Source organism: Drosophila sulfurigaster, chromosome 2R (assembly GCF_023558435.1).
Source record: "Drosophila sulfurigaster albostrigata strain 15112-1811.04 chromosome 2R, ASM2355843v2, whole genome shotgun sequence".
Lineage (NCBI taxonomy): Eukaryota > Metazoa > Arthropoda > Insecta > Diptera > Drosophilidae > Drosophila > Drosophila sulfurigaster.
This window is the reverse complement of record NC_084882.1, coordinates 4,458,339-4,484,339: the sequence shown is the minus strand read 5'-3', so window position 1 is coordinate 4,484,339 and position 26,001 is coordinate 4,458,339. Positions and strand designations below refer to the sequence as shown.

The following is a 26,001-nucleotide window of genomic DNA, read 5'->3' as shown; positions in this document are numbered from 1 at the left end:
CACAAAGTTATTATACCCCTTCACCCTATGGGTAGCGGGTATAAAATGGCCGTGCAAAATTTCGTTCCGTAATGCCCAGCACGATACTCTGATATTGGAATTTTATTGCAAAAACAGCAGTTTCACATGCGAAAAAATAGACAACTTACGTATTATTCCGGACTCATATCAGCAAAATGAAAGAAATAGCATTAATTAATATTATGGAGCCGCAAGATTATATATGAAATTTAAAATCAAGAAAATATTGCAACTTTGCTGCGATTTTGTTGCCATAAAAATGAGCAATGAATGGGATTTCATCAGTTTTTTTCTAATAATTGCTTTTATTTAATAGACAAATGTTCAAAATGTTGCTCATCTGGAGTAACTCAATGTCGAGCACACTCGACTGTCGCTTTCTCTTTTGTTATTCAGTACATGAAGCATGCTGTACTAATTTGCTTAGCCAGCCCGTGGATCTGGTTGTGCTCACTCCCACGTCAAATTTTAATATAAACAAGAAAACGTCGACAAAATACCGTTTGTATACAACTTTGTGCGTTTATTTATAAGCAAAACATTGTGTTCGTTTTGAAGATCGAGAAATGACGACAAGTTCGCTTATTGCCAAATATTCTGTATACAATGTATATATAAAAATCTGCACAGATTTTAATAATGTAGAGCAGATACGAAACAGGAAGGTTTGTAAGGAATAAAGAAAAGTGCTTGCTAATAACAAACATGCTTTTCCCATCTCTTCGTCTCCATTAATAATCTTAACGAAATACAAAACAATAGGTATTCTATGAATGTTTTTATCCCTTTATGTATATAGTATTAATATAAATATACATATATACCAATGTCTATTCAGGAAGTAACTGTTAAGTTAAAATAGACCAATATGTGCAAACTATACCCTTCCGTCTCACTTTTGTTATTTAAGTCATCTAGAATAATACCTGCTTTAAGTATAGATCAGATGCCAAAACGCATCCTCTTGATGACCTCTTTTAAAAAAATATGGAGCCAAAAAAACTATAGAATATGAATTTCTGTATCAGTAATGAAAATCGTAAAAATTAATATATCTTGGTAATGATAAATTAAAGTGATATAATAGTAAGGAATAAAAAAAACAGTAAGAATGTTATCTGTTGACATCTGTATAACGATATATTTATATATATATATATATATTTATATATATAATTAAATATATATATATAAAGTTTGTAAGTAATAATAATATTAATTTTACTTATTTTGTTGTAAATCTGTATTTTTAAATAGTCATTTCGTTTAAAATTCGAAAATTTGACTAGTAACAAACATATTTCATATGATTATAGTTATATATGTACATATATGGTTATTTTGTGTACCTTTTGTGTTTAATTTCATCAGTATGGCAACCGAAAATAAAATTCTGTTTACGAGAATTCTATTCGCTAATTTGGAACAGCGCCAATAAAAAAGCATTATATATATACCAAAAAAATTCAAGCAGAAAAGCTCAACTGTGAAATACCCACTATCCATTTTTGAAAATGACGAAAAATTCATGGCATTATTCAAATTAATGATTTAAGACTATTATTTGCACATTGCATATCACCTTAAAACTGTTAGTTAATATTGGCGACGAATCTAAGATCATATTCAGGAATATACTTTTTATTGCTCATAGAAGGCTTCATCTGCCTGTTGGATACATTTTCTGCGCCTGCAAAGTTACACTGTTTGCCACTTGAATAGGACACCCATTATGTGCTTAACTGGAATGAAATTTTTCTGCCATTTAATAGAATAAGCAATTTTTTTAGGTATCGTTGGCACGTGCATAAAATTTCTCTTAATGCATAAGTAATAGTAACAAATGTCCTGGATGTATTATAGTGTGGGCGACCATTTCCTATTAGAGCTTGTGTGAGGTTAAATTTGTTTCAAACGCCGTGAAAGAGGTATTAGCACACGCCCAAACTCGAAAAAAAATTGGTTTAACAACAATTAACTATAAAAAATCGACATAAAATCCCTGACAATTATTAAATTTGTATAATATATCATTAAATCACAGCTTTAAATCAAAACAAGTAAAAAAGCTACAGTCGAGTGTGCTCGATTGTGAGATACCCGCTACCCAGTTTGAATAAAAGCAAAATATTTCGGTATTATTCTCAAAATATATCAAAATTAAATATGTACTACAAAAATACTGTAATATGATAAATTGTATAATTTGTATAATGATACAGTATCACCACAGACTGGAAAATATAGCAGATTGTCAGCCAAGGCAACTAAGACCCCTAAGTAAGTAGGCGTTTTTCCCCAAACAAAAGTATTTCTTAAATAACTTCGACAATTTTTTATCTGATCGCTATCAAATTTTCAGAAATCACAAAGACTATTATTATTGTATATACCAAAATTTCATAGCTTTAAAATTACGCTTGTTATTCGGCGTGGCAAAGATTTAAAACAAACTTGATCTGCGTGCAAACATAACAAATTATATCTCTGTCTCTTATAGTCTCTGTGATCCAGTGTTTCTTACGGACAGACGGACATGGCTAGATTGTCTATTTCTATGCGTCTCCACACGAGAAAATGGCTCAGACGTTCTCTTTTTAATTTTGTTACCCATCTTGATGCTTCTCTTCGCTCTTCCAATATGAGTGCTGAATAATAGGTTGTCTATTTATACCCGCTACCCATAGGGTAGAAGGGTATTATAACTTTGTGCCGGCAGGAAATGTATGTAACAGGTAGAAGGAGGCATCTCCGACCCTATAAAGTATATATATTCTTGATCAGCGTCAACAGCCGAGACGATATAGCCATGTTCGTCTGTCCGTCTGTGTGTCTGTCCGTATGAAACACTGGATCTCAGAGACTATAAGAGATAGATTTTTTTTTTTTCGACAGCATTTGTTATGTTTGCACGCAGATCAAGTTTGTTTCAAATTTTTACCACGCCCACTTCCGCCCCCGCAAATCAAAAAAAATCGAATTACAAGCGTTATTTTTAAAGCTTTTGGTATATATAATAACTACTATAGTAGTTATGATTTCTGAAAATTTGGTTGCGATCAGATAAAAATTGTCGAAGTTATTAAAGAAATACTTTTGTATGGGCAAAAACGCCTACTTGCTAGGGGTCTTAGTTGCTTTGGCTAACAATCTGGTATATTGTACCGTCTATGATATATTTTGAATACGGTACTATGTCGATATACCAAATATACCATTTGGTATATTTTTAGTATTTTCGCAGTATATTCGGTATATTTTGAGAAAATACCGCAAAATATATTTCTTTTATTCAAAATGGGTAGCGGGTATCTCACAGTCGAGTACACTCGACTGTAGCTTTCTTACTTGTTTTCGTATGTGGAACTGCTGATTTGGCATCCACATATAGTTTCGTAGTTTCGATACACTTAAAAAAATGTTTGCTGGGAACGGCGGAACAAAAGGCGCCGCAAAAATTTTGCACCGTTTTTATTTTATATGGATCCAATTTCGCTATTCTGAGAACAGCGGATAAATTGAAAATCTCTATGCAATGCGAGCATTGTAACAAATACATCGTTATTTTACATTAGCTGGATGATGTCCCTTTTTCAGCTTTCGAGATGATCATTTATTATAGAGGCCAACTAATACCTAAAAGCTATCGAATAATTGTGCCTTTGCCAAAAAATAATAATGAAACTTGAGTTTATTTTTCAAATTTCTTTAAGTCTAATATTGTAATAACATTAATACAAGATTAAAAATAATGAATAATTTTCTTTTTGCTCTTGAGAAAATGTTGAGGAAATCGCAATAAAGTGCAACATAAACTTTGGCAAAAAATACATTGAAAAATACAAATGCAATAGCATATACAAAATAATTACACCAAAGAAAAATTCTAAAATATACCATAATGTATTTTTGGTATATTGATTATACATTCAAAATATATCTTATAGTTTATAGATTAAAATTGCGTTGTATTTATCATGTCTGCGCACCTGCATAGCAAGTATCGTGAAAAGGGCCTCCAAATTTTATAAGTCTTTTAAAATTGTCGTTGGGTCAACTGTTGAAACCACAAAAGTGAGGGCATGGGTCTCGCCAGAACTAAACGTAAATATTCATGTGAATGTGAAACCAACATTACAATACCAAAGGCAATGTCATGCTTGTATTTCTTTAAATAATTGCATTGCTGTACATTCATCGATTTTTACACAATATCACCTTGAACGCAACGTCGAAAAGGACAACGAAATTGTTTGTTTGTGCTCATTAAACGTACTTGAGCACCAATCCATGTAATGTCAGTGTCGAACCAGATGGAAAAGAAAGATAGAAAAAAATAACCCTCAAAGCGAATTTTAAGCTACATATACATAAATATATGTACTTGTGCTTATCAAAATGAGCGAATAGCACACCACAATAAAATATTCGAAATTTGCCTTTTAAGCGCTGTTCCCAAATGTTCTAAGGGCCGATTTTTCAATGTCTTTTTGAGTGTGCCTAAGAAAGCTACTGTCGAGTGTGCTCGATTCTGACATACCCGCTACACATTTCGAATAAAAGCAAAACAGTGCGGTATTACTCTTAAAACATATCAAATTAATATTCCACAAAAATACCAAAATCTATTTTTCTATATCTAGAGTATAAAATTACTTCTTAGTTTTTTTTTTGTCTACATAAATTTTTATCTGATCAACCAAACTTTCAGAAATCATAAAGACTATAGTTATTATTGTATGTAGAAACAATCGACTTTAGGTTTAAAATTATTAAAATTAAAATATTGTCTCTGCTGTTGAATATATATACTTCTTCTTCTACTGCCTGTTACTTTACATTTACATTTCCTCGATGACCAACGTTCCAACACCCTTCTACCCTATAGGTGGCGGGTATAACAGCTGATTTGACATCCTTATACATTCCAATATTGGAGTATCAATACCCTGTGGGTCGAAATTTTTAAACGAGCGAGTTGCGCGGATATACAAATTTATGAGGATAATTGGGAAACTGTTATAAAGAACAAGTGAAAAATTCAGAAGTCAAAATTGTGCTCGAATTCTTAAATTCTTAATTCAAAATAAACCTCGTCTGTTTAGAAACACCCACAGCCATGACTTTGGCAAAACTAAATTGTTTCTTCAATGACTTCTAAGTATGATTTATAATCGCAACGTAATCGCTCCTGCATCAGTAAGAACAACAATTATGGCAATCATTTGCTTGAATGCTTCATTTGCGAAAAAAATAAAATAAAGTATTCGACGTGTTACTTAAAATTGGAAATATTAGTCGAATTTCATAGGGTTTGCTGGCATTCTTCTTATTATTTTTATTTTTGTGGGTCCCGTGATAACAAACACATGTACTATACATCCATTGAGCTGTGGCAGCGTCGGACAACGTTCAGATATACCAACATCATGCTGGGCATTTAGTCTGAAGTTGAAGCTGATAACTTTAGTATTGTAGCTTACGGTATAGTTTGCACTTACCTACGAGCTCTCAAGCACATGCTTTTTTCTCTTTATGAGCAGAAACAATAAGCTTATTTCAATGCCGACAATGATTATCAATGCCTGGTATTGTGCGCAGCGATAAAAAATAAACGGTTTTTCTAATCTTGTGAGGTCAATAGAATGAATAATATTATTGGGTTTATCGTATTTCTTTGTATAAATGGCGTTGTTTTTAGTTTAGTCTAAAGGAATGCGCAATGCATCAGAGTGAACTTTAATTTTTCGTTATTTTATTTTTCTGTTTAACAGATCCCAATCCACATTCGTAACAGAAGTAAGCCACACTCGCAAATGCTGAATCAAAATGAATTGCTGTCAATTACTACGAAAGAGAAATTCTTTTAAATCCGTTTAAACTTTCAATTGCGAAAGTAGCTCAACTCCTAAGTCGCTATTGCTCACACTTGACTTTCCAGTCTCTACCATGTCTTTGACTAATTAGTGCTCGAAAGCCAACTGATAGACAGAAGCATCTAATGATTATTACCAAGAATTTAACAGTATAAAGATTGCAGTCGCAATCGCAATCAGAGCCGACACAAGTAGGTTGCTATATATGAAACACCTGCTTCAATCTGATATTTGCAATCTAAATAAAATTAATTACAAATTGTACAATCGTAATTTAAAATACCAAGATTTCATATGCAACAAGTAAGAAAGTTACATTCATGTGTGAGATTCCTGCTATCCACTTTCAATAAAAACACAACAAAGAGTAATTAATTATTCTTAAAATATAGCAAACTACTATACCAAGATATATCGAGAGATATATTTATACCATAGACTACAAAATATACCAGACTATCGACGAAATCAGCTCCCGAATGCATCGGCAGCTTTTGGCATATGACATTATTTTTTAAATACCTTTTACAATTTTTATTCTATCGCAACCAAATTTTCAGAATTTTTATACCCGCTACCCATAGGGTAGAAGGGTATTATAACTTTGTGCCGGCAGGAAATGTATGTAACAGGTAGAAGGAGGCATCTCCGACCCTATAAAGTATATATATTCTTGATCAGCGTCAACAGCCGAGACGATCTAGCCATGTCCGTCTGTCCGTCTGTGTGTCTGTCCGTCTGTCCGTCCGTCCGTATGAACACCTAGATCTCAGAGACTATAAGAGATAGAGCTATAATTTTTTTTCGACAGCATTTGTTATGTTTGCACGCAGATCAAGTTTGTTTCAAATTTTTGCCACGCCCACTTCCACCCCTGCAAATCAAAAAAATCGAATAACAAGCGTAAGTTTAAAGCTAGAGTTACGAATTTTGGTATATACAGTAATAACTATAGTAGTTATGATTCCTGAAAATTTGGTTGCGATCAGATAAAAATTGTCGAAGTTATTATAGAAATACTTTTGTATGGACAAAAACGCCTGCTTACTAGGGGTCTAATTTGCTTTAGCCGACAATCTGGTATATTGTGCCGTCTATGATATATTTTGAATACCGTACTATATCAATATACCAAATATACCATTTGGTATATTTTTTAGTATTTTTAGTATATTTGGTATATTTTTTATAATAATACCCCAAAATATATTTTTAGTATTTTTGTAGTATAATTGGTATGTTTTGAGAATAATACAGCAAAATATATTGCTTTTATTCAAAATGGGTAGCGGGTATCTCACAGTCGAGCACACTCGACTGTAGCTTTCTTACTTGTTTTTTTTAAGTTGCAGAAAGTGGAAGTGGTCACAGAAATCTAAACAAACGATCGTGCGGTCGAAAATTGTAGTGAGACTGTAAGAGATAGAACTTTACATTTATTATGACATCATTTGTTATGTTTGCAGGCAGATCAAGTTTGTTTAAAATTTTTGTCACACCCATTTTCGTCCTCATAAATCGACAAAACTCGAACAGCAAGCGTAATTTAAAAGCTGGAGTCGCGAATTTTTGAATTTACAATAATAACTATAGTCTTTGTGAGGGTATCTCAAAGTCGAGCACACTCGACTGTAGCTTTCTTACTTGTTCTTATATCAGCAATGTTGATTTGTAAAACAAAATACAAATAACCAAAATTACTAGAAATTTAAGTACTTTAATTTATAAAAGTATTAGATTATTTTCGGTCGAGAGCATTCTTGCAACAATATCGATTGCCCCAATGAACCTAATAAAACCGGTTAGCTGCTTGTATTACTTTTTTGTTAATCGCACAAAATACTCAATTCAATTGTCGCAAAGATAATCACAATCTTAAAAGTTGAGACAAAGACAACAAGAGTTACAAAAACATCAGAACGGTCATAAGCAATTAAAATAAGTGCCCGACATGTAGTACTTGTACTCGTATGCACGAATATATGTATGTACATGAGTATAACAATAAATACCAGAAGTAGCAGTACTTAACAAAAAGTACGAATTGTTTTCTCTGCAAATCACACGTAAAATACGTAAAATTTGTTGATCATCTACTGACTTATACGGCACAGTAGCACGAATCCTCAACACCCGTTAAAATAATCATTACTTTTATATTACTTAAGATAATTTAGTAATATCCCTTGCAATGAATCAATAAATTGTTAAATATCTTCTACAATTTTTATCTGCTCGCAAAAATAATGTCGGTATAAGCGTATGAACCAAAAATCAAAGCTCTAACTTTAAAATATCACATGCTATTCGTTTTTTTCAAATTAAATGGGCCGAATTGGGCGTGGCAAAAATTTAAGATAAACTTCATCTGTGTGCAAAAATAGCGAGTGCTGTCGCAAACAATTTTATCTCTATCTCTTATATTCTTTGTGATCTAGGTGTTCGTCTCGGCTGTTAACGCTGACTATGAATATATACATAAACATAGTTTATAAGGTCGGAGATCCCTCCTGCCTGTTACATACATTTCCTGCCGGCACAAAGTTATAATACACTTCAACCCTATGAGTATCGCGTATAAAAAAATTATTTTTTTCTTTGGCATCCGTTTGCAAAGTGCCTACTGGGGTATGTGAACTCGTTCGGAAACGTCGATTTTTATACCCTATAAAGTATATATATTCTTGATTAGCGTCAACAGCCGAGACGATATAGCCATTTCCATCTGTCCGTCCGTCCGTATGAAACACTGGATCTCAGAGACTATAAGAGATAGAGCTATAATTTTTTTTCGACAGCATTTGTTATGTTTTGCCACGCCCACTTCCGCCCCCGCAAATCAAATAAATCGAACAACAAGCCTAATTTAAAAGCTAGAGTTGCGAATTTTAGTATATACAATAATTGCTGTAGTATTTATGATTCCTGAAAATTTGGTTGCGATCAGATAATTGTGGAAAATTGTGGAAGATATTAAAGAAATACTTTTGTATGGGCAAAAACGCCTACTTACTAGGGGTTTGAGTTGCTTTGGCCAACAATCTGGTTCATTGTGCCGTCTATGGTATATTTTGAATGGTGTACAATATCGATATACCAAACATACTATTTGGTATATTTTTAGTATTTTTAAGTATTTTCGGTATATTTTGAAAATTATACCGCAATATTTTGCCTTTATTAAAAATGGGTATCGGGTATCTCACAGTTGAGCACACTCGACTGTAACTTTCTTACTTGTTTTTAAGCTAGAGTAGTGGTTAAATTTATTTTAGTTTATTGCATATTGGTATATTTTTACTCAACATTTTAAATGTAGTAGAATTTGAAGAATACATTTGAAATGTAATAGAATACCGATTTTCGGTTTATAAATTTGATATATTTTAAAAATAATATCTCACCGTTATGCTTTTAATGAAAATGGTAGCGGGTAACTCACAGTTGAGCACACTCGACTGAAGCTTTCTTCCTTATTTCCCTTGTTTTGGTACACACATTCCCATAAATCGTTAATCGGGCACGATTATGGCAACGGTTTCTCTCTGCATTTCATTTTTGAATAGTTGAGCTCTATAGAACATTTCATAAATGTTGAAATAACTTTAAATTCTTAATTTATCAATTGTAATAAATATTATTAAATGATAAATACAAGAGAAAAATGTGTGTTGTTTCGTATTAAAGTGAATTTAGGGTTCACAACTGAAGGTTAATATTTTGCGATTGGTTAGTCTATTTTATTTGAAATACATAGTTCGATAAATTGAGTGTAAGAGAAAATGTAAGTTGGTGTCTCGACCGCTTTGATCACTTCTTTTTATATATGTATATGCGGAAAAACTTTACAGTCAATTTTAAGAACAATTTGACATTTTCGTTTGTGCCACGGTTGTCGCTGGTTGTTATTGATGGAAAACCGAAAACTATTGCTAAAAATGATTCCAGATCAGAGGAGCATTAGCCATAAATACAACAAGAGTAGAGTCAACGACAATGAAAAACAGCAGCAACAACTGAAACCGCAGGTAGACATGCAACATTTGTCGGTCAAAATCAAAATCTGGCCCGGTCTTTGTTCTTCCAATTCCGAGAATCATGAACCAGTTATGAAACAAGTCGGCAACATGCACACACATACATAAACCATTGCTCTCAACAGTGGAAAGAAAGAAAACATATTCCAGAGGAAGATAGGTATAGAAGGATAGCGTTCACTGAACGCAATAAAAAACTATACGGGGGCCAGTCAAATGCCCACAGCAATGGACAATTGGCAATCATTTTTAGATCTGGCAATCGACTTTAACCAAGACAGCCTTAAGATTGCCTTGGGTTGTCTCGTTAACTGGCTGCGCTTGCGTAGCCTAAAATGTTTTATGAGTTAGGCTATGGATTTAATTCGCCAATGCATTGGCACCGTGTACCTGCCGCTTAGTATGAGGATTCAGGTTCTGCCACAACTGCCGAAGAAAGAGCAAGGACTGCAACTTAATTTTTTTCTGTCGCAGGGGATTCAAAACAAATTAAGAAATGGATTTAAGTATCAGACATCATGTAGACATGCCAATATGTCAACCTGCTTTTGTCAATACCCTATATGTCTTTTGAAAAGCTACCCTATACTGTTGCGCTTTGATTATTTTACAGCAATTGTGCAAATATGACTGATTGCTTATTTTTTCATATTTAAATTGTGTACCGCGTACACTGTCGTGGTTATAAAAGAAACTCAAAAGAAATGAAAATACAAACACAAACAGTAAAATATACTATTGTCAAACAGTAGCACCGAGTGAGTTTATTCGTTGTAAAAATTATAAGTGGAGAACCAAATAAGGTCATCTAATTTTATTATTTATTTTACCCTTTTTATACTTACTAAATAATTTTGTTCTGTTTTTAATATTTCAAATTTATGGTTTATAATATACATAGATAAACAGTTATTAATCCATTAAAAAATAACTTTTAAGTAATTTTGCACTGCAATTTGGGAAAAAGATATTCAGTTGTTGGAGAATTTTATATCACGTTTGTTATATGAAGGCTACTATGCGTCGCGATAAAAGATTCCAATAGTTTTTATTGCACTGACTGGATTTAAAATAATAAAAAAAAAAATAAGCAAGTCGAGTTTACTCGACTGTGAGATACCCGCTACCCATTTTGAATAAAAGAAATATATTTTGCGGTATTTTTCTCAAATTATGCCGAATATATTGCAAAAATACTAAAAATATACCAAATGGTATATTTTGTATATCGATATCAAAATATACCATAGACGGCACAATATACCAGATTGTCATCCAAAGCAACTAAGTCCCCTAGTAAGTAGGCGCGTTTGCCCATACAAAGGTATTCATTTAATAACTTCCACAATTTTTCTCTGATCGCAACCAATCAGGAATCATAACCACTATAGTAATTATTATCTATACCAAAATTCGCAACTCTAGCTTTAAAATTACGCTTGTTATTCGATTTTTTTGATTTGGGGGCGGAAGTGAGCATGGCAAAAATTTGAAACAAACTTGATCTGCGTGCAAACATAACAAATGCCGTCGAAAAAATATAGCTCTATCTCACATAGTCTCTGAGATCCACTGTTTCATACGGACAGACACACAGACGGACAGACGGACATGGCTATATCGTCTCGGCTGTTGACACTGATCAAGAATATATATACTTTATAGGGTCGGAGATGCCTCCTTCTACATGTTACATACATTTCCTGCCGGCACAAAGTTATAATACCCTTCTACCCTATGGGTAGCGGGTATAAAAATAGAAATCCGTTTACTTTGTACTAAATGGTATATTGTAATGCCCGAATAAATTATATTTATATGTATTCTGTTATTATGGTATATTGTGAAGTGGTTCGAAAATTGCGGAAGTCACTAATGACCACAATTGACCACTGCAGTGTATCTATCTTAGCCTCCATATGGGCTTATCATTTGTATACCCTCTATCCATACAGTAGAAAGTGTTGTGATTCTGGAAAATGAATGTAACAGGCAGAGAGAGGTATCGCCGACCCTATAAAGTATATATATATTTTTGATCAGGATGAACAGACAAGATATAGCCATGTCCTTCTATCCGTCTGTTTGTCTATCCGTATGAAGACGATTTCAGAGACCTAGAGATACATATATATAATTCTCAACATCACTTGCTATTTTTGCACGCAGATCAAGTTTGTTTCAATTTTTTTCCACGTCCACTTCCACCACCGCAATTCGAATAACAAGCGTAGTTTTGAAGCTAGATTTTCTGTACATACAACAATAACTACAGTATTTTTGATTTCTGAAAATGTGGCTGCAATCAGATAATAATTGTAGAACTCATTTAGGAAATACTTTTGTATGTCATAAACCGGGGTTTGTTTCTTTAGCTAGATATATTTAATACTTCATGGTAAATTTAAGATATAGAACTATATCTATATACCAAAGTTGGCCCTCGGTATATTTTAATATCTTTGGTATATTTGTATAATATGGGTTTATTGAAAATTATCTTATAGTCGATCACACTCGATAAACAGCATTCTTTGAGTTGGTTACATAGCATCTGATTTGTGACGCGAGTTTCTTCATGTTGTTATTGCATTTACAATAAACATCAAAAATGTACAGCCTGTGTAAATATTACTCTTTTTTGTTTTCATTCAAAAGAAAACGACAACAACAATGGCAAACAAATTTAGCTGTTTAATACAAAACATAGCAGTTGGCAGAACTTGTCACAGTTTCCATTAGATCATCGCTGAATTTGCTTATGCTCGCCAATTCGATATTTTTATACCATGCGTCAAAACATTGCTTCACATCCCCTAAAAGATGAAATCGGACCTTAAACCTCGTCATGAGATCTTAGAAATGTGCGTCGGAAGCTGTCACTGGTAGCCAATTAACTTCATCAGCATACAACGAAAGTTTTGCAGGTGGATGCATAGCAGAGGAAACTTTCCTTGCCATAATTTTGATATAAGCAACGCGAAAATGGTGAAGCGAATCATGGCAGGGTGCGGCAGGAAAGCGGAATGTATGACTATTGACTTCGCAGCATGGTAAAATATACAGAAAGAAGAAATACCCGAGGCGTGACCCACATTCGAGGGGCAACAACACGCCTAAGTCTCTATTTAAGCAACAATGCCACAGCTAAAGCAGCAGCAACAGCAACTTTTCAGGCACATTAGCGGGCAACAGCAGCCAAACTTATCGACAACATTCATTGAAAGTTGACTAACCACTTGCCAGCTACTTTTGGCAAGAACTCTTTGTGAACTCTACTCTCGCAGGTTTGCTTAGCCTTTGTTATTTCAACAATAACACAAGAAATACAAATGGTGAATATTCGTTATAAGATTTACAATTTAAACACTATAAATGGCAAGACACAACTGCATCTACATCTACCCTCATATGTAGTATTTATATTCGCAAGAAATTAAAATGAAGCAACTTTCCGCTTCGCAAATTAAAATCAAATATATGTAGTAAGCGACATTTTTAATCTAGAGTCACGATTTTTGGTATATAACTACGTTCTTTATGATTCCAAAAATTTAGTTGCGAACAGATAAAAATTGTAGGTTATTTAAGAAATATTTTTGTATAGTGAAAAACTGCACTACTGCAAGGACTTAATTGCTTTGGCTATAATTTGGTATATTTATAGAATATGGTTTAATTAAAAATGGGTTGCGGGTATCTAACAGTCAAGCAGACTCAAATGTTATTTGTTTTTTATTAAATCTCTTATATGAATAAGGATATGTAATTTTAAGGAATGCCATTTAAAAAACCATTTAATGTTATTTGACAAATAAAACAAAGAATTAATACTAGTTTTACTCATAATTTTCCTTTTTTACTTCGATTTATTTCTAGTCAGATTATAGAGTTATAGAGAAAAGAGTTAAAAATAAAGAAATAAATTATATATTTTTTAAATGATTGACTCATTCCAGCTGACGGACGAAGTAGTGCGAAAAAAGTCAGAATACCAAAAGCATCTGGAAGGTTATAAGACGTTGCGCACACGTTTCGAGGAACACTACATAAAAGGTATGTGAGCTCATTTATTGTCTTGGCATTTGAATCATTTCACTTTCATTACAGCACCTGGTCGAAGTGGTCGCAAGCTGGACGATGTGCGGGATAAGTACCAAAAGGCCTGCCGTAAATTGCATCTGACACACAATGAGTATGTGCTTTCCATTACGGAGGCCATTGAAGTCGAGAAAGATTTCCGCACTGTGCTGCTACCAGGCCTACTTGAGCATCAACAATCTGTCCAGGAAAGCTTCATACTCCTGTGGAGAAATATATTATTGGAAGCGGCACAGCATGGCGATCTGACTGCTGATAAATATAAAGAGATCCAGAAACGGATTGACACCGTGATAGGCGGTATCAATCCGACCGAGGAGTATGCAGAGTTCACTGAAAAACACAAGTTAGTTAAACAGTTCTAAAATTCAAAAAAGTAAGAAACCACTATCCATCTTCAATAAAAGCAATACATTGCGCACATCTGGATATCTGTCCTACGGATAGCGGGTGTAAAATTTGTTTTAGTATATTCCATTTGTTTGTATAGAATTTAGATCTTGATTCATTAGTGACTGCATCATTTCAGTCATTGATTTATAGAATACTGTGTATTTCAACTCATATCAACTATAAGTCAAATTCCTTCAATATTTTGTCTAGAACACCACCAACAACGCCGTTGCAATTTCAATTCGACGAGTCATTGATCGAAGATATACCTGGCAAACTGACCGCTAGCACACTTACAGTTGACAATCTGACAGTTGATTGGCTGCGAACACGACTAACGGAACTGGAAATGGCGGTGAAGGAATGCCAGGAGCGGCAATTGAAGGTGATTGAGCATGTGAATGGTGGCTCCCCGGTGGCCAATGGAAGCATCATTTCCAATGGTAGCATAGCATCTAATGGCATTCAGTCCAACAAGGATAGTCAGAAGTATATACAACCAAAATGATAAATAAAATTGGTCATTATAAAATATCATTCATCCTTGCAGTCGACAATCAAAAGACCTCAATGCACTGCGTTGTCAGGAAAAGCAGAAACAAAAACTAGTGGACATGATAAAGTTTTCATTGAACGAAGTCGGCTGTGAGGAGCTACCGTCTGGTTGCGATGATCACCTTTCGTTGGAACACAACTTTATCGATCATGGCTTCAATAACGAACAGCAGGTAGGTGTTGTATCTCGTACTTATCTTGGGATCTGGTTAGCGTTAAAACGCATCGGTTTTGGGTCAACTATCACCCCATGCACACAAATACATAATCTCACAATTATATCTGAATTGGAATGCAGCAACAGCGCTCCAATTCCACTAGCTCCCCAGGCATGGGAATTATGAATGAACTGATGCGTAGAGGTGGAGTTCTCACTCTGCTGCGAGGACGTGGTCGTCACTTCAAGCGTAAGTCGACACCTCAGCCAACGACACCTATGTCAAGATCAAGACATGGCAGATATTCAAAACTGCAACCCCGATCACAAAGCCTAGGATCACTTTCGGTAATTAAGGATGTGCGAAGTCCTGCACGTTACGAAACCATTACTAACCCCCTGCGTTTGGCTGCCAGCGTACATTATCTCGGCGAGGAGATTGTGTTTAGCTCGATGCCGTTACCTCCGTTACGTCGCACGCAATGTTCTATGTTGTGTTTGGGGGAGGACAAAAAGCTTCCGGAATCGTTGCCAGCGTTCTCACCCGATATTGCTCCCGCCTCCGTCTCCATTTATTCCACATGTGCTTCCAATATCATAGCTTTAAGCCCGCTCAGCGCTTCAGTTTCTGTCATTACTAATACTAACAATGATCACTTTTATTCGGAATTGGAGACTAGAAAACCCAGCAATGGCGATTCGGACAGCATTATAAGCGCAGAAGAGTTAGAAAATAAAAGTGTGCAAGTAAAAATCGAAATCAATAACTTGAATGCTATTGACGACAGTTCAGTGCCTCAAAGTTCCATTGACGCACATCTGGACAAGATTGATGAGCTGAATAGGGTGCTGGATGATCGCTACAAACGCAATATACACCCGCTATCTCACAACGATGTGAATAACATAGAAAGTGCCGATGATACTCAATTACCAACTCGCTCGACACACGACGTTGCTGATTGCCAAGCTAAACGCAGCTTCAGCTCTAGCTCGGAATGGCCTTTGCATCTTAGCCCTAAGGAAAGCGAGCAGACCAAAAAACGCTCATTATCTTTTACTCAAAAATCAATCAATAACATACTAAGTAACATAAAGGAATTTTCCAAAAGTCCACTGACGCGCATGACTAAGAATCCGATTCTTAGTGAGGAACCAAATGTGCCAAAGATACATCCTGATAAGGCAGCCAATTCGCAGTTTGCGAGCAGTATCGAGAGTCCAACTCAACACACTGCTCACAACAATAATAATATTAATATCATTCCCAATCCCTGTCAGTCGACAATCATCACCAGCACCATCGCGACAGCCATAACAACATCAACAACAACATCCAGTAAGATACCGTCCAAGGAAATATCAAGTCTGAAATTTAAAGTGCCAAAAATACAAAAGCAATCGAAAGCCATTCGGAATACATTTCGTAGCAAGTTACTCAGCTTTCAGCTGAAACGTTCCAAGCCCTGTAAACAGTGCACGAAGCGACGTCGCATTCATCCCAGCAAGAGTGTATTTGACTTCTCTAAGCAATTTGAAGCAGATCCTACGGCACAGAGCGATCAAGACCAATTTTGTAGCTGTCCGCCACCGTCGGCAAAAGCGGGTGCAATGGGAATTTTGGGCCAGAACATTGAGCCATTTGCGTTGCACAGCTCTGAGAATCTAAATGATAATGACGAGGACAACGACGGTAGCAGCAGCGATGATATGCTCAGCATTAAAGACCATTGTTATTGCGTGCCCAGTTTGGCAGCAAGTGTGAGTAATGTACTCGATTCTTTTCCGTCAACGGAAATCTCTTCAGTAAAGTATTTAAAAACGAAAACATGAGCACACATATGGCGCTATCACATCACAACAGCGCCTATCGTTTGCATAGCTCCACACTCTGCATGCTGCTTACTGCTGTGCTTTGCATGTTCATATTTGCTCAATTTCTGTCTAGCTTCCACATTCAATATTAAACGCATAAAAAAACTCTTCAAAATTCAGAAATAAAACTCAGGGCGCTAGCAGTAACATGTGAAATTCAGCGAGATGTGATCATATAGTTTCATAATTTAACAGTTTGAGTTACCCTTAACTAGAAGCCTTAACTGAAAACTGTTATCCCAAAATTTGTTTTTAGATATAAACATATGTTACAGGGATAGGATAAATACATGAATAATTGGAAAACTTGTCATGCACACCTCTAATAATTTAGAGGTAAATTTCAAAGCTGTAGCGAATTCGAGTTTCTTCTGGAATCAATGCTGCAATAGAGCTGTGTTGAGCGCTATCAATTTATGAATGCAATAATTTCAGTGATAAGCTTTCAATAATTAAAATTTTGGTTTATTGGGAAATTAAAAAATAATCTTTTTATTATTATGTACTTTTGTTTATTTGTTCAAAATGTACTATTTCTTAAACTACCCATTGCTAAATTTATCAACACATACATATATGCATTCAATGTGTTACGAGAGAGAATTTTAAGATTAACACACAGAAAGAGAGGAGGCTAAGTTATTTCCCAATGTGCAAGGTATTTCATTCAGTTCTCTGAGAATGCTTGCCAGACCAAGATGATAAAAGGCACACACTTTTTTGTTAATATTCTGTGACTTTTTGGCCAGTGAAAAGTGGATCATAATTGATGTCTAATATAAATAGTACGCAATTTTTCCATTGCCTCGAGAATTCCGTAATTTGTTGAGTACCACATTTAGTTCTCCCGATGAGTAGTCAGAGTACGAGTACTTCCGGGCAGAGCAGCAATTGTTGCAGTAGCAGTGGCTATGGCAATTGCTCAGCCGATTGTGGCATCTTTGACGGCATATTCTTTTCCGGTCACCCCATACCGCCAGCCCGAAGAAAGCGTCCAAAATCGAAATTATTTGTGAGTCACTCGCAGGGACCTTGAATATATATCATATATGTAGTTTCAATATTAATGTAGTAATATATTTTAATTTTAATTTTATGCACTTTGTATTTGAGTTTTATTTCTGTATTCTTATGTTTTTTGGAGAACGCTTATTGAATATAGTATATTAACCTGCACGTTCGCCAAACAAGATTTCCGTCCACATATTCGAATGTAAAAAGAAAGAGAAAAGATAAATAGATAGAACAAGCTAAGCATTTGATTTGTTGTGTGCATGTTTTGTATTAATCTGCTGTATAAAATCTGGTACCAAATATGATCAATTATTAATTTTTACACACGTGATACTTGCAGATTTCACTTTCTACAAATCGTCCGCTTTACGAAGAGGAATGGTTTCACGGCGTCCTGCCGCGCGAGGAAGTGGTACGTCTCCTAAATATCGACGGTGATTTTCTAGTACGTGAGACTATACGAAACGAGGAGAGCCAAATTGTTTTGAGTGTTTGCTGGAATGGTCACAAGCATTTCATAGTGCAGACCACGGGCGATGGACACTTTCGCTTTGAAGGGCCACCCTTTCCCAGCATACAGGAACTGATCATGCATCAGTTTCACTCCGAGCTGCCAGTCACAGTCAAATCCGGTGCTATTCTCCGCCGTCCAGTTTGTCGCGAGTGCTGGGAGCTTAGCAACGACGATGTGGCACTTCTTGAAAAGATCGGCAGGGTAATTTGACCAAAATTAGTGATAACCACCCGCTATCAATAAATATTTACAATCTGTGATTCTTAAAGGGTAACTTCGGCGACGTATACAAAGCCAAGCTAAAGTCTACAAAACAGGATGTCGCTGTAAAAACCTGCCGAATGACATTACCAGATGAACAGAAGCGAAAATTCTTACAAGAGGGTCGCATCCTAAAACAGTATGATCACCCAAACATTGTCAAGCTTATTGGAATTTGCGTCCAAAAGCAACCGATTATGATTGTCATGGAATTAGTGCCGGGTAAGTCGATAATATTATTCAAGTAAGAAACAGTGAGATGTTCGGTACCCATTTTAAATTTTCTTGAAATATTCCTAATAAATGTACATACATTCTAAAAAATATCGAAGACAATATATAATATGTAGATATATTATTACTTTCAAAATATCAAATAGTGTACAAAATATACCAGATTGACTTAAGCAGCCGTTTTAGGCCTTACAATTTTCTCCTGATGGCAATAAATACTGTAGTTATCCAAAACTACACTTGCGATTCGATTTTTTTCAATTTGCGGGTCGTGGCAGAAATTTAAAAGAAACTTGATCTCCGTGGAAAAATAACAAGTAAGAAAGCTACAGTCGAGTGTACTCGACTGTGAGATACCCGCTACCCATTTTGAATAAAAGAAATATATTTTGCGGTATTTTTCTCAAAATATACAGAATATACTGCAAAAATACTAAAACTATACCAAATGGTATGTTTGGTATATCGATATAGTTCACCATTCAAAATATACCATAGACGGCACAATATACCAGATTATCAGCCAAAGCAACTAAGACCCCTAGTAAGTAGACGTTTTTGCCCATACAAAAGTATTTCTTTAATAACGTCGACAATTCTTATCTGATCGCAACCAAATTTTCAGGAATCATAACTACTATAGTAATTATTATATATACCAACTCTAGCTTTAAAATTACGGTTGTTATTCGACTTTTTTGATTTGCGGGGGGAAGTGGGCGTGGCAAAAATTTGCAACAAACTTGATCTGCGTGCAAACATAACAAATGCTTTCGAAAAAAATGATAGCTCTATCTCTTATAGACGGACATGGCTAAATCGTCTCGACTGTTGACGCTGATCAAGAATATATATACACATTATAGGGTCGGAGATGCTTCCTTCTACATGTTACATACATTTCCTGCCGGCACAAAGTTATAATACCCTTCTACCCTATGGGTAGCGGGTATAACAAGTATCATAAAAAAAAAATTATTGTTATTTTAGCTAACCGGACATGCGTACGCCCAGAAAGCCATGGCTATATTTCATGCCGGCAAAAAGGAATGACACCCTTCTACTCTACTGGTAGTGGGTGACCTGCGACGGCGCTTTTTATAAAGCATATGTTATATACAATATTAAAACTTAAAACCTTTTTCAGTTACTTTACAAATTATTGATTTAAAGTCTTAAACGAAAAAAACATTAATTTCAGGTGGATCCTTGCTTAATTATCTACGCAAAAACTCTAATGGACTCTCCACACGTCAACAGATGGGCATGTGTCGTGATGCTGCGGCAGGTAAGACTGTTAGCCATCCACAAGACATGATATATTTATTCAAAGTTGTCAAAACTAATTGTTTATAGGCATGCGATATCTTGAGTCAAAGAACTGTATACATCGAGATCTGGCTGCTCGAAATTGTCTTGTTGATTTTGAGCATACCGTTAAAATTTCAGATTTCGGCATGTCTCGCGAGGAGGAAGAATACATTGGTTAGTACCTGAGTTAACAAGATTAATTTAAGAAAGCATTTATTAATTATTATTTTTACTCAAAATAGTCTCCGATGGCATGAAACAAATACCTGTTAAGTGGACTGCCCCCGAAGCTCTTAATTTTGGCAAATATACTTCGCTTTGTGATGTCTGGTCATACGGTATTCTGATGTGGGAAATATTCTCTAAAGGCGATACACCCTACTCAGGAATGAGCAATTCACGTGCCAGAGAACGCATCGATACAGGTAGAGTATTAAATAATAATAAGAGATAACGACTTGGATCTGACAGAACCAGTTTTTCCGACTCAAAGATATATACATACAACATACGAAATGTCGACATATATACTTAATTCTAAAATATACCTTTATATAGTATACAGTAATACATTCAAAAAATATACTATTAAGTGCAAAATATATCTGATTTGAGCAAACTTTGAAACAAACTTGATGATCTGCGCGCAAAAAAAGCAAGTGCTGCTCAAAATCTGTCCATCTGTCCGTATTACTACCTTGATATCAAAGATTATAAACTAAACTTCTTGTCAATACTTGTGTCTAAATTTAAAATTGTCTGACTTAATAAATGAAATTACTTTCAGGTTATCGTATGCCAACACCAGAAAATACACCACCAGAGATGTATCGGCTCATGCTTAAATGCTGGGCCGCTGATGTTGAATCTCGTCCCCATTTTGACGAGATCTACAATGTTGTTGATGCGCTGATCTTGCGTTTGGAAAACAGTCATTAAGAAAGCACATTAGATAAATAGGGAGATTGCAATGTGTTTAAAAATCTACTATATTTTCTAAAACATACTCAATGCAGTTTTTATAGAGTGCTTATAAAGTACGAGTATGTCACTCCATTTAGAATTTAAAAACGAGACGCCTGTATTTATAAAATACAATAATTTATAATATACTATAAACATACTTCGCAACTACGCATATGTTTTTAAAATGTGAAAGAAGTAGAATGATATTTATATAAAAATATAGATTTATATGAATATTGAAATATATATTTTATAGTCGTTTAGTGATGTGTGTGTTTAAATGTATTTGTGCGATTTGTGTGTGTGTGTGTCTTGTGACGAATGTGCGAAAAATGAGGGAAAATAAGTCCGGAAAACTTGACGAAACTAATAGTGTGCTTGTAATGAACTATTTATCTTAAGTTCATAAATTTATATTTATAAAGTTAATTCGTTATATTTAGTATCAACAAAAATTGTATATTATTCAGACTATCGACTAATACGTATTGAATTGTATATTTATTCAGCGCTATTTACATTTATACAACATTTTATTTTTACATTTACATTTACAAATAATGTTAAATTACACTCAGTTTATGCTCAAAAATTCGCAATCCTTCGAGTTTTGTACAAAAAAAAAAAATCGAAATGATTGATAATAAAATTACTACAAATGTGTAAACCAAAACGTTTTATACAATGAGTTTTTGTAATGTAAATTTCAATCAATTAAGTGCTAATGGAACATCAGAGAACTGTACTTTAGAATAGAATTTTTTTGAGTTCGTTCTTCAGAGCCAAACTGTGTGCCCAGTCTAAGGTCTCACAGACAACTTTTACCTCCACTGTGTATATATCACGTAACCAGGCTCGCTCATGCATGATATCCTTAATGGAGACTCCAATGCGAACCAACAGCGTGCATAGATCATTGATGCCACCCGGACGATCACTGACCTCCACATTAAACTTCACCAAACGACCCTCAGCTGCCAGACCACGTTCAAGGCATCGGCCAAAGACAGTAGTGTCTATGTTGCCTCCACACAGCAGCACAACAACCCTGAAAATGAAAAAGAAAGCGACCGCTCACATCTTGCAAAGAAGCTTGTATCCCTAATAAGATTCACATACTTCTTGCCCTTAAGATCATCCAAATGTCCAGCCAATATTGCAGCCAGTCCTGCACCGCCAGCGCCTTCAACTACGCATTTCTCCTCTTCCACTAGTCGTAAAATGGCCACAGCTATCCATTCCTCCTTAACAATCACCATTCGATCAATTAATGGCAGTGCGGTTACAAAAGCATTAACTCCCACCTTGGGAACTGCTAGACCATCGGCTAAAGTGTTCTTGATGGGAGTGGTAATCGGTCCCTTGTTTTCGATGGCTTTTGAAAAGCTGGCACATTTTTCCGATTCCACACCCTACAATAAAGGAATGAATAAACAGTGCCCATGATGAACCATACACTTACAATTATCTTTGTCTTTGGAGAGAGCGCCTTCACTGCAGTAGCTATGCCTGCTATTAGTCCACCTCCGCCGACTGGCACAACAACTGCATCTGGTTCCGGAACTTGTTCAAGTATTTCCAATCCAATGGTACCCTGTCCTGCCATAATATGCGGATGATCATACCCATTAACGTACAACAATTGCTCATCCTCAGACATGCGCATTGCCAGAGATTTTGCCTCCCCCATATCCTGGCCCTCGACTATAACCCTCGCCTTATAGTTCCGGCACTTCTGTATCTTCATAATGGGCGCCGCCGTTGGCATAACCACAGTGACTGGTATTGACAATTTCCAGCCATGGTAACTCAATGCCAATGCGTGATTTCCCAAGGAAGCACTGATTACTCCTTTCCGTTTCTGCTCGTCCGTCAGGCTAAGAAGTGCGTATCTTGCTCCGCGTTCCTTAAAACTGAAACACAAATTTGAAGACGCTGATCACTAATCTACGAGGTCTTAGGTTTCTTATGTTCTAAATTTACACAGCAAAAACTCGTGCACTACTACTTGAAGAATAGTACATTCAATGTCAGTATACCAAAAAAGTATTTTCTATGAAGTGTTTTCTACCCTATGATAGAAGGCAGCAATTTGAATTGAATCGTCATGTCTTTACGTTGGCCCTTTATTGCTGTAAAGTCCTGTTTAGAAATTTCCTCCAGACAACGTGTTAAGCATTCACAATGTCATGACAAATTTTAAAATTAATACTAATAACATACGTATCGAGTAATCATAATCTTATCAGACCAATCATATAGTATTAAACCGCCACTTATTGCTATTATGCCGAAAATTTAATTTCTTTGTTGGTTTCATTACACAGACTGTAATAATCTCCCAAATGTGTTTATTACCGATTTCAAATGGAAAGCTTTATGCCTATGTAGTTTTTTTTCCGAAAATACGAACCTTTTAAATATTCTACTTAAAACAAGTAAGAAAGTTACAGTCGTGTGTGCTCGACTGTGAGATATCCGTTACCCATTTTAAATAAAAGCAAAATATTGTGGTATTTTTTCAATACATATACCAAAATACAAATATACTATATATCGATATTGTACCACATTCAAAATATACCATAGACGACACAATATATCAAACTGTCGGCCAAAGTAAGAAGGCGTTTTTGCCCATACAAAAGTATTTCTTTAATAACTTCGACAATTTTTATCTTCAATTTTTCAATCATAAATATTATTATTGTATACACCAAAACTCGCAGCTGTAGCTTGAAAATAACGCTTGTTATTCGATTTTATTGATTTGCGGGGGCGGAAGTGTGCGTGGCAAAAATTTGAAACAAATTTGATCTGCGTGCAAACATAACAAATGCTATCGAAAATTATAGCTCTATCTCTTATAGTGTCTGAGATCTAGGTGTTCATACGGACAGACGGACATGGTTAGATTGTCTAGGCTGTTGACGCTGATCAAGAATATATATAGTTTATAGGGTCGGAGATGCCTTCTTCTACCTGTTACATACATTTCCTGCCGGCACAAAGTTGGAATTCCCTTCTACCCTATGGGTAGCGGGTATATAAACTGATATGAATACAAAATTATTCTTTCAGACACATTTTGGGATGCTTTCAACATTTTTTCGATTTAGCAAGCAAGCTACATTCAAATGTTCTCAACTGTGAGATACCCTATCCAGCAGCAATAGTAGTACTTAGTACTACAATTCTAGCTAGGCTTGCTAATTTAATATTAGATATGTGAGGAGCTATTTAATTAATTATTAATTATTATTATTGTTATTATTGATCTTATGAGTGTAAATTTACTAAAAACGATTCTCATCCTGTCGATTGACATAAAATCTCATTTCAAAATTCAATTCAAGTACTTTGGACTAACTCGAAAATCCGCATTGAAACGATTCGACTTTGTTCAATAATTCAAATGCAATATTGAATAATACAAAGTTCACAATGGAATAGTCACACTCACACACAGCCAGTTAAACTCAGACAGCTTACAAACTCAATTTCTCACTTACCTGCCTGTATATTGTAGAAAATCTTTTTTTAAATATAAATCCATGCCGTAAGACTCCGATGATGTCGACCTCTAAAGACAATTTATTACTATATTGGTCTTATGGTCACATTATTATTATGACTTACCGGACACGGCGTGCGCTCCACGCCCCCCTTTATAAGAAAGGCCGCCGATGTGACATCATGGAAAGAAATGCGTTTCGGATTATTCGGATCACAAAATGGATCTACTTTCTCCTCTATACCCCCCGAAATATGTCGTGCTTTTCGTGTCACAACAAGCTGATCCATCTTTCCATCTGATGTAGCGACATTTGTTGTGGCAGAAGCTGGGTCGGAGACTCTCTGTCCATTCTGGGTTTCCACCTTTGAATGTTGAGGCATCTTTGAACGCGTAAGTTGTTGGGAAGGGCGACAGTATATAACTGCTCACAATATTCTCATTTGAAAACATTTATAAAGCGAATCAATAGAAAATATGACCATAAAACGGCACCTTTTGTGTTGATAGTCTGGGCCTTTATGACATACCGCCTGACCGACTGTTGATAAGAAGCATTTTAGCACCATTCATTAATATAAAAAAAAAAACATCGATTAAACTTGATTTTGATTTTCATAACGCTCCTACCGATCAGTTTTGGATTTCGTGGGTATTTGCTACGCCCATATAGTACATTTATATATTTACACTTACCATATCATTACATAATTGTTGAAGAAAGTATATCAGAAAACAGAAGTTCGACTACTTTTCTGTTTGGAGAAAAATGACAACAAAAGTATAAATATTATTATACATTTGAAGTTACGATTGTTATTTCATTATATCGATTTGCTTCAGAGCAAGTGAACGTAGCAGATATCAAAAAATGTTTCGGCCTGCTACAATGACAAGTGTTACCAAGTGTTACCGAAACTGCAATCGAGTGGGCTGGTCCTTGAGATATCCGCTACCCATTTTCAATAAAAGCGAAACAGAGTGGCATTATTCTCAATTTAACAAATTAACATTCTTAAATCACGATTCGAGCTTTTAAATTACGCTTGCTATTGGATTTTTTCTATCAAAAATAATGTTTGCTATGCCTTTTCATAGTCTTTAAGGTCCAATGTTTTGTACTAAATGCCAATTTGAACAGCTCTTCTATTAAACACTCGATGTTATGTTAC

General features: G+C 35.2%; 2 protein-coding genes across 9 annotated transcripts in view; one reads left to right on the top strand and one right to left on the bottom strand.

The window, feature by feature from the left end:
- Positions 1-21,949, top strand: part of LOC133836184 (tyrosine-protein kinase Fer) — a 29,321-nt gene extending 7,372 nt beyond the window's left edge. For 4 of the 8 annotated variants that reach the window (XM_062266520.1, XM_062266521.1, XM_062266519.1 and 1 more), the window contains exons 4-14: positions 13,894-13,990; positions 14,045-14,381; positions 14,639-14,917; positions 14,979-15,156; positions 15,282-15,488; positions 18,370-18,744; positions 18,813-19,026; positions 20,240-20,326; positions 20,395-20,523; positions 20,592-20,774; positions 21,137-21,949. In XM_062266520.1, coding sequence (XP_062122504.1) covers positions 13,894-13,990; positions 14,045-14,381; positions 14,639-14,917; positions 14,979-15,156; positions 15,282-15,488; positions 18,370-18,744; positions 18,813-19,026; positions 20,240-20,326; positions 20,395-20,523; positions 20,592-20,774; positions 21,137-21,288 — 2,238 coding nt within the window. In that variant the 3' untranslated portion in view covers positions 21,289-21,949. Of the gene's footprint in view, positions 1-13,893; positions 13,991-14,044; positions 14,382-14,638; positions 14,918-14,978; positions 15,157-15,281; positions 15,677-15,748; positions 16,902-17,810; positions 18,028-18,369; positions 18,745-18,812; positions 19,027-20,239; positions 20,327-20,394; positions 20,524-20,591; positions 20,775-21,136 lie in introns of those variants that run through there. The other 4 variants (XM_062266525.1, XM_062266522.1, XM_062266523.1 and 1 more) reach the window with 4 other exon arrangements.
- LOC133836186 (L-threonine ammonia-lyase) lies at positions 21,626-25,339 on the bottom strand. Its single transcript, XM_062266526.1, has 5 exons — positions 24,955-25,339; positions 24,828-24,898; positions 22,778-23,228; positions 22,435-22,727; positions 21,626-22,363 (listed from the first exon to the last, which is right to left on the bottom strand). The coding sequence occupies exons 1-5, from the start codon at positions 25,210-25,212 to the stop codon at positions 22,063-22,065; spliced, it is 1,374 nt and encodes a 457-aa protein (XP_062122510.1). The 5' UTR covers positions 25,213-25,339; the 3' UTR covers positions 21,626-22,062.
- Positions 25,340-26,001: the final 662 nt, after the last annotated feature.

Excerpts from the sequence above, each read along its gene's own strand:
- LOC133836186 (XM_062266526.1), bottom strand. The coding sequence starts at position 25,212 with ATGCCTCAACATTCAAAGGTGGAAACCCAGAATGGACAGAGAGTCTCC. Across the intron at positions 24,899-24,954 it reads TGGAGCGCACGCCGTGTCCG|AGGTCGACATCATCGGAGTC; the intron begins GTAAGTCATAAT and ends AATTGTCTTTAG. Across the intron at positions 22,728-22,777 it reads CTCCAAAGACAAAGATAATT|GGTGTGGAATCGGAAAAATG; the intron begins GTAAGTGTATGG and ends CCTTTATTGTAG.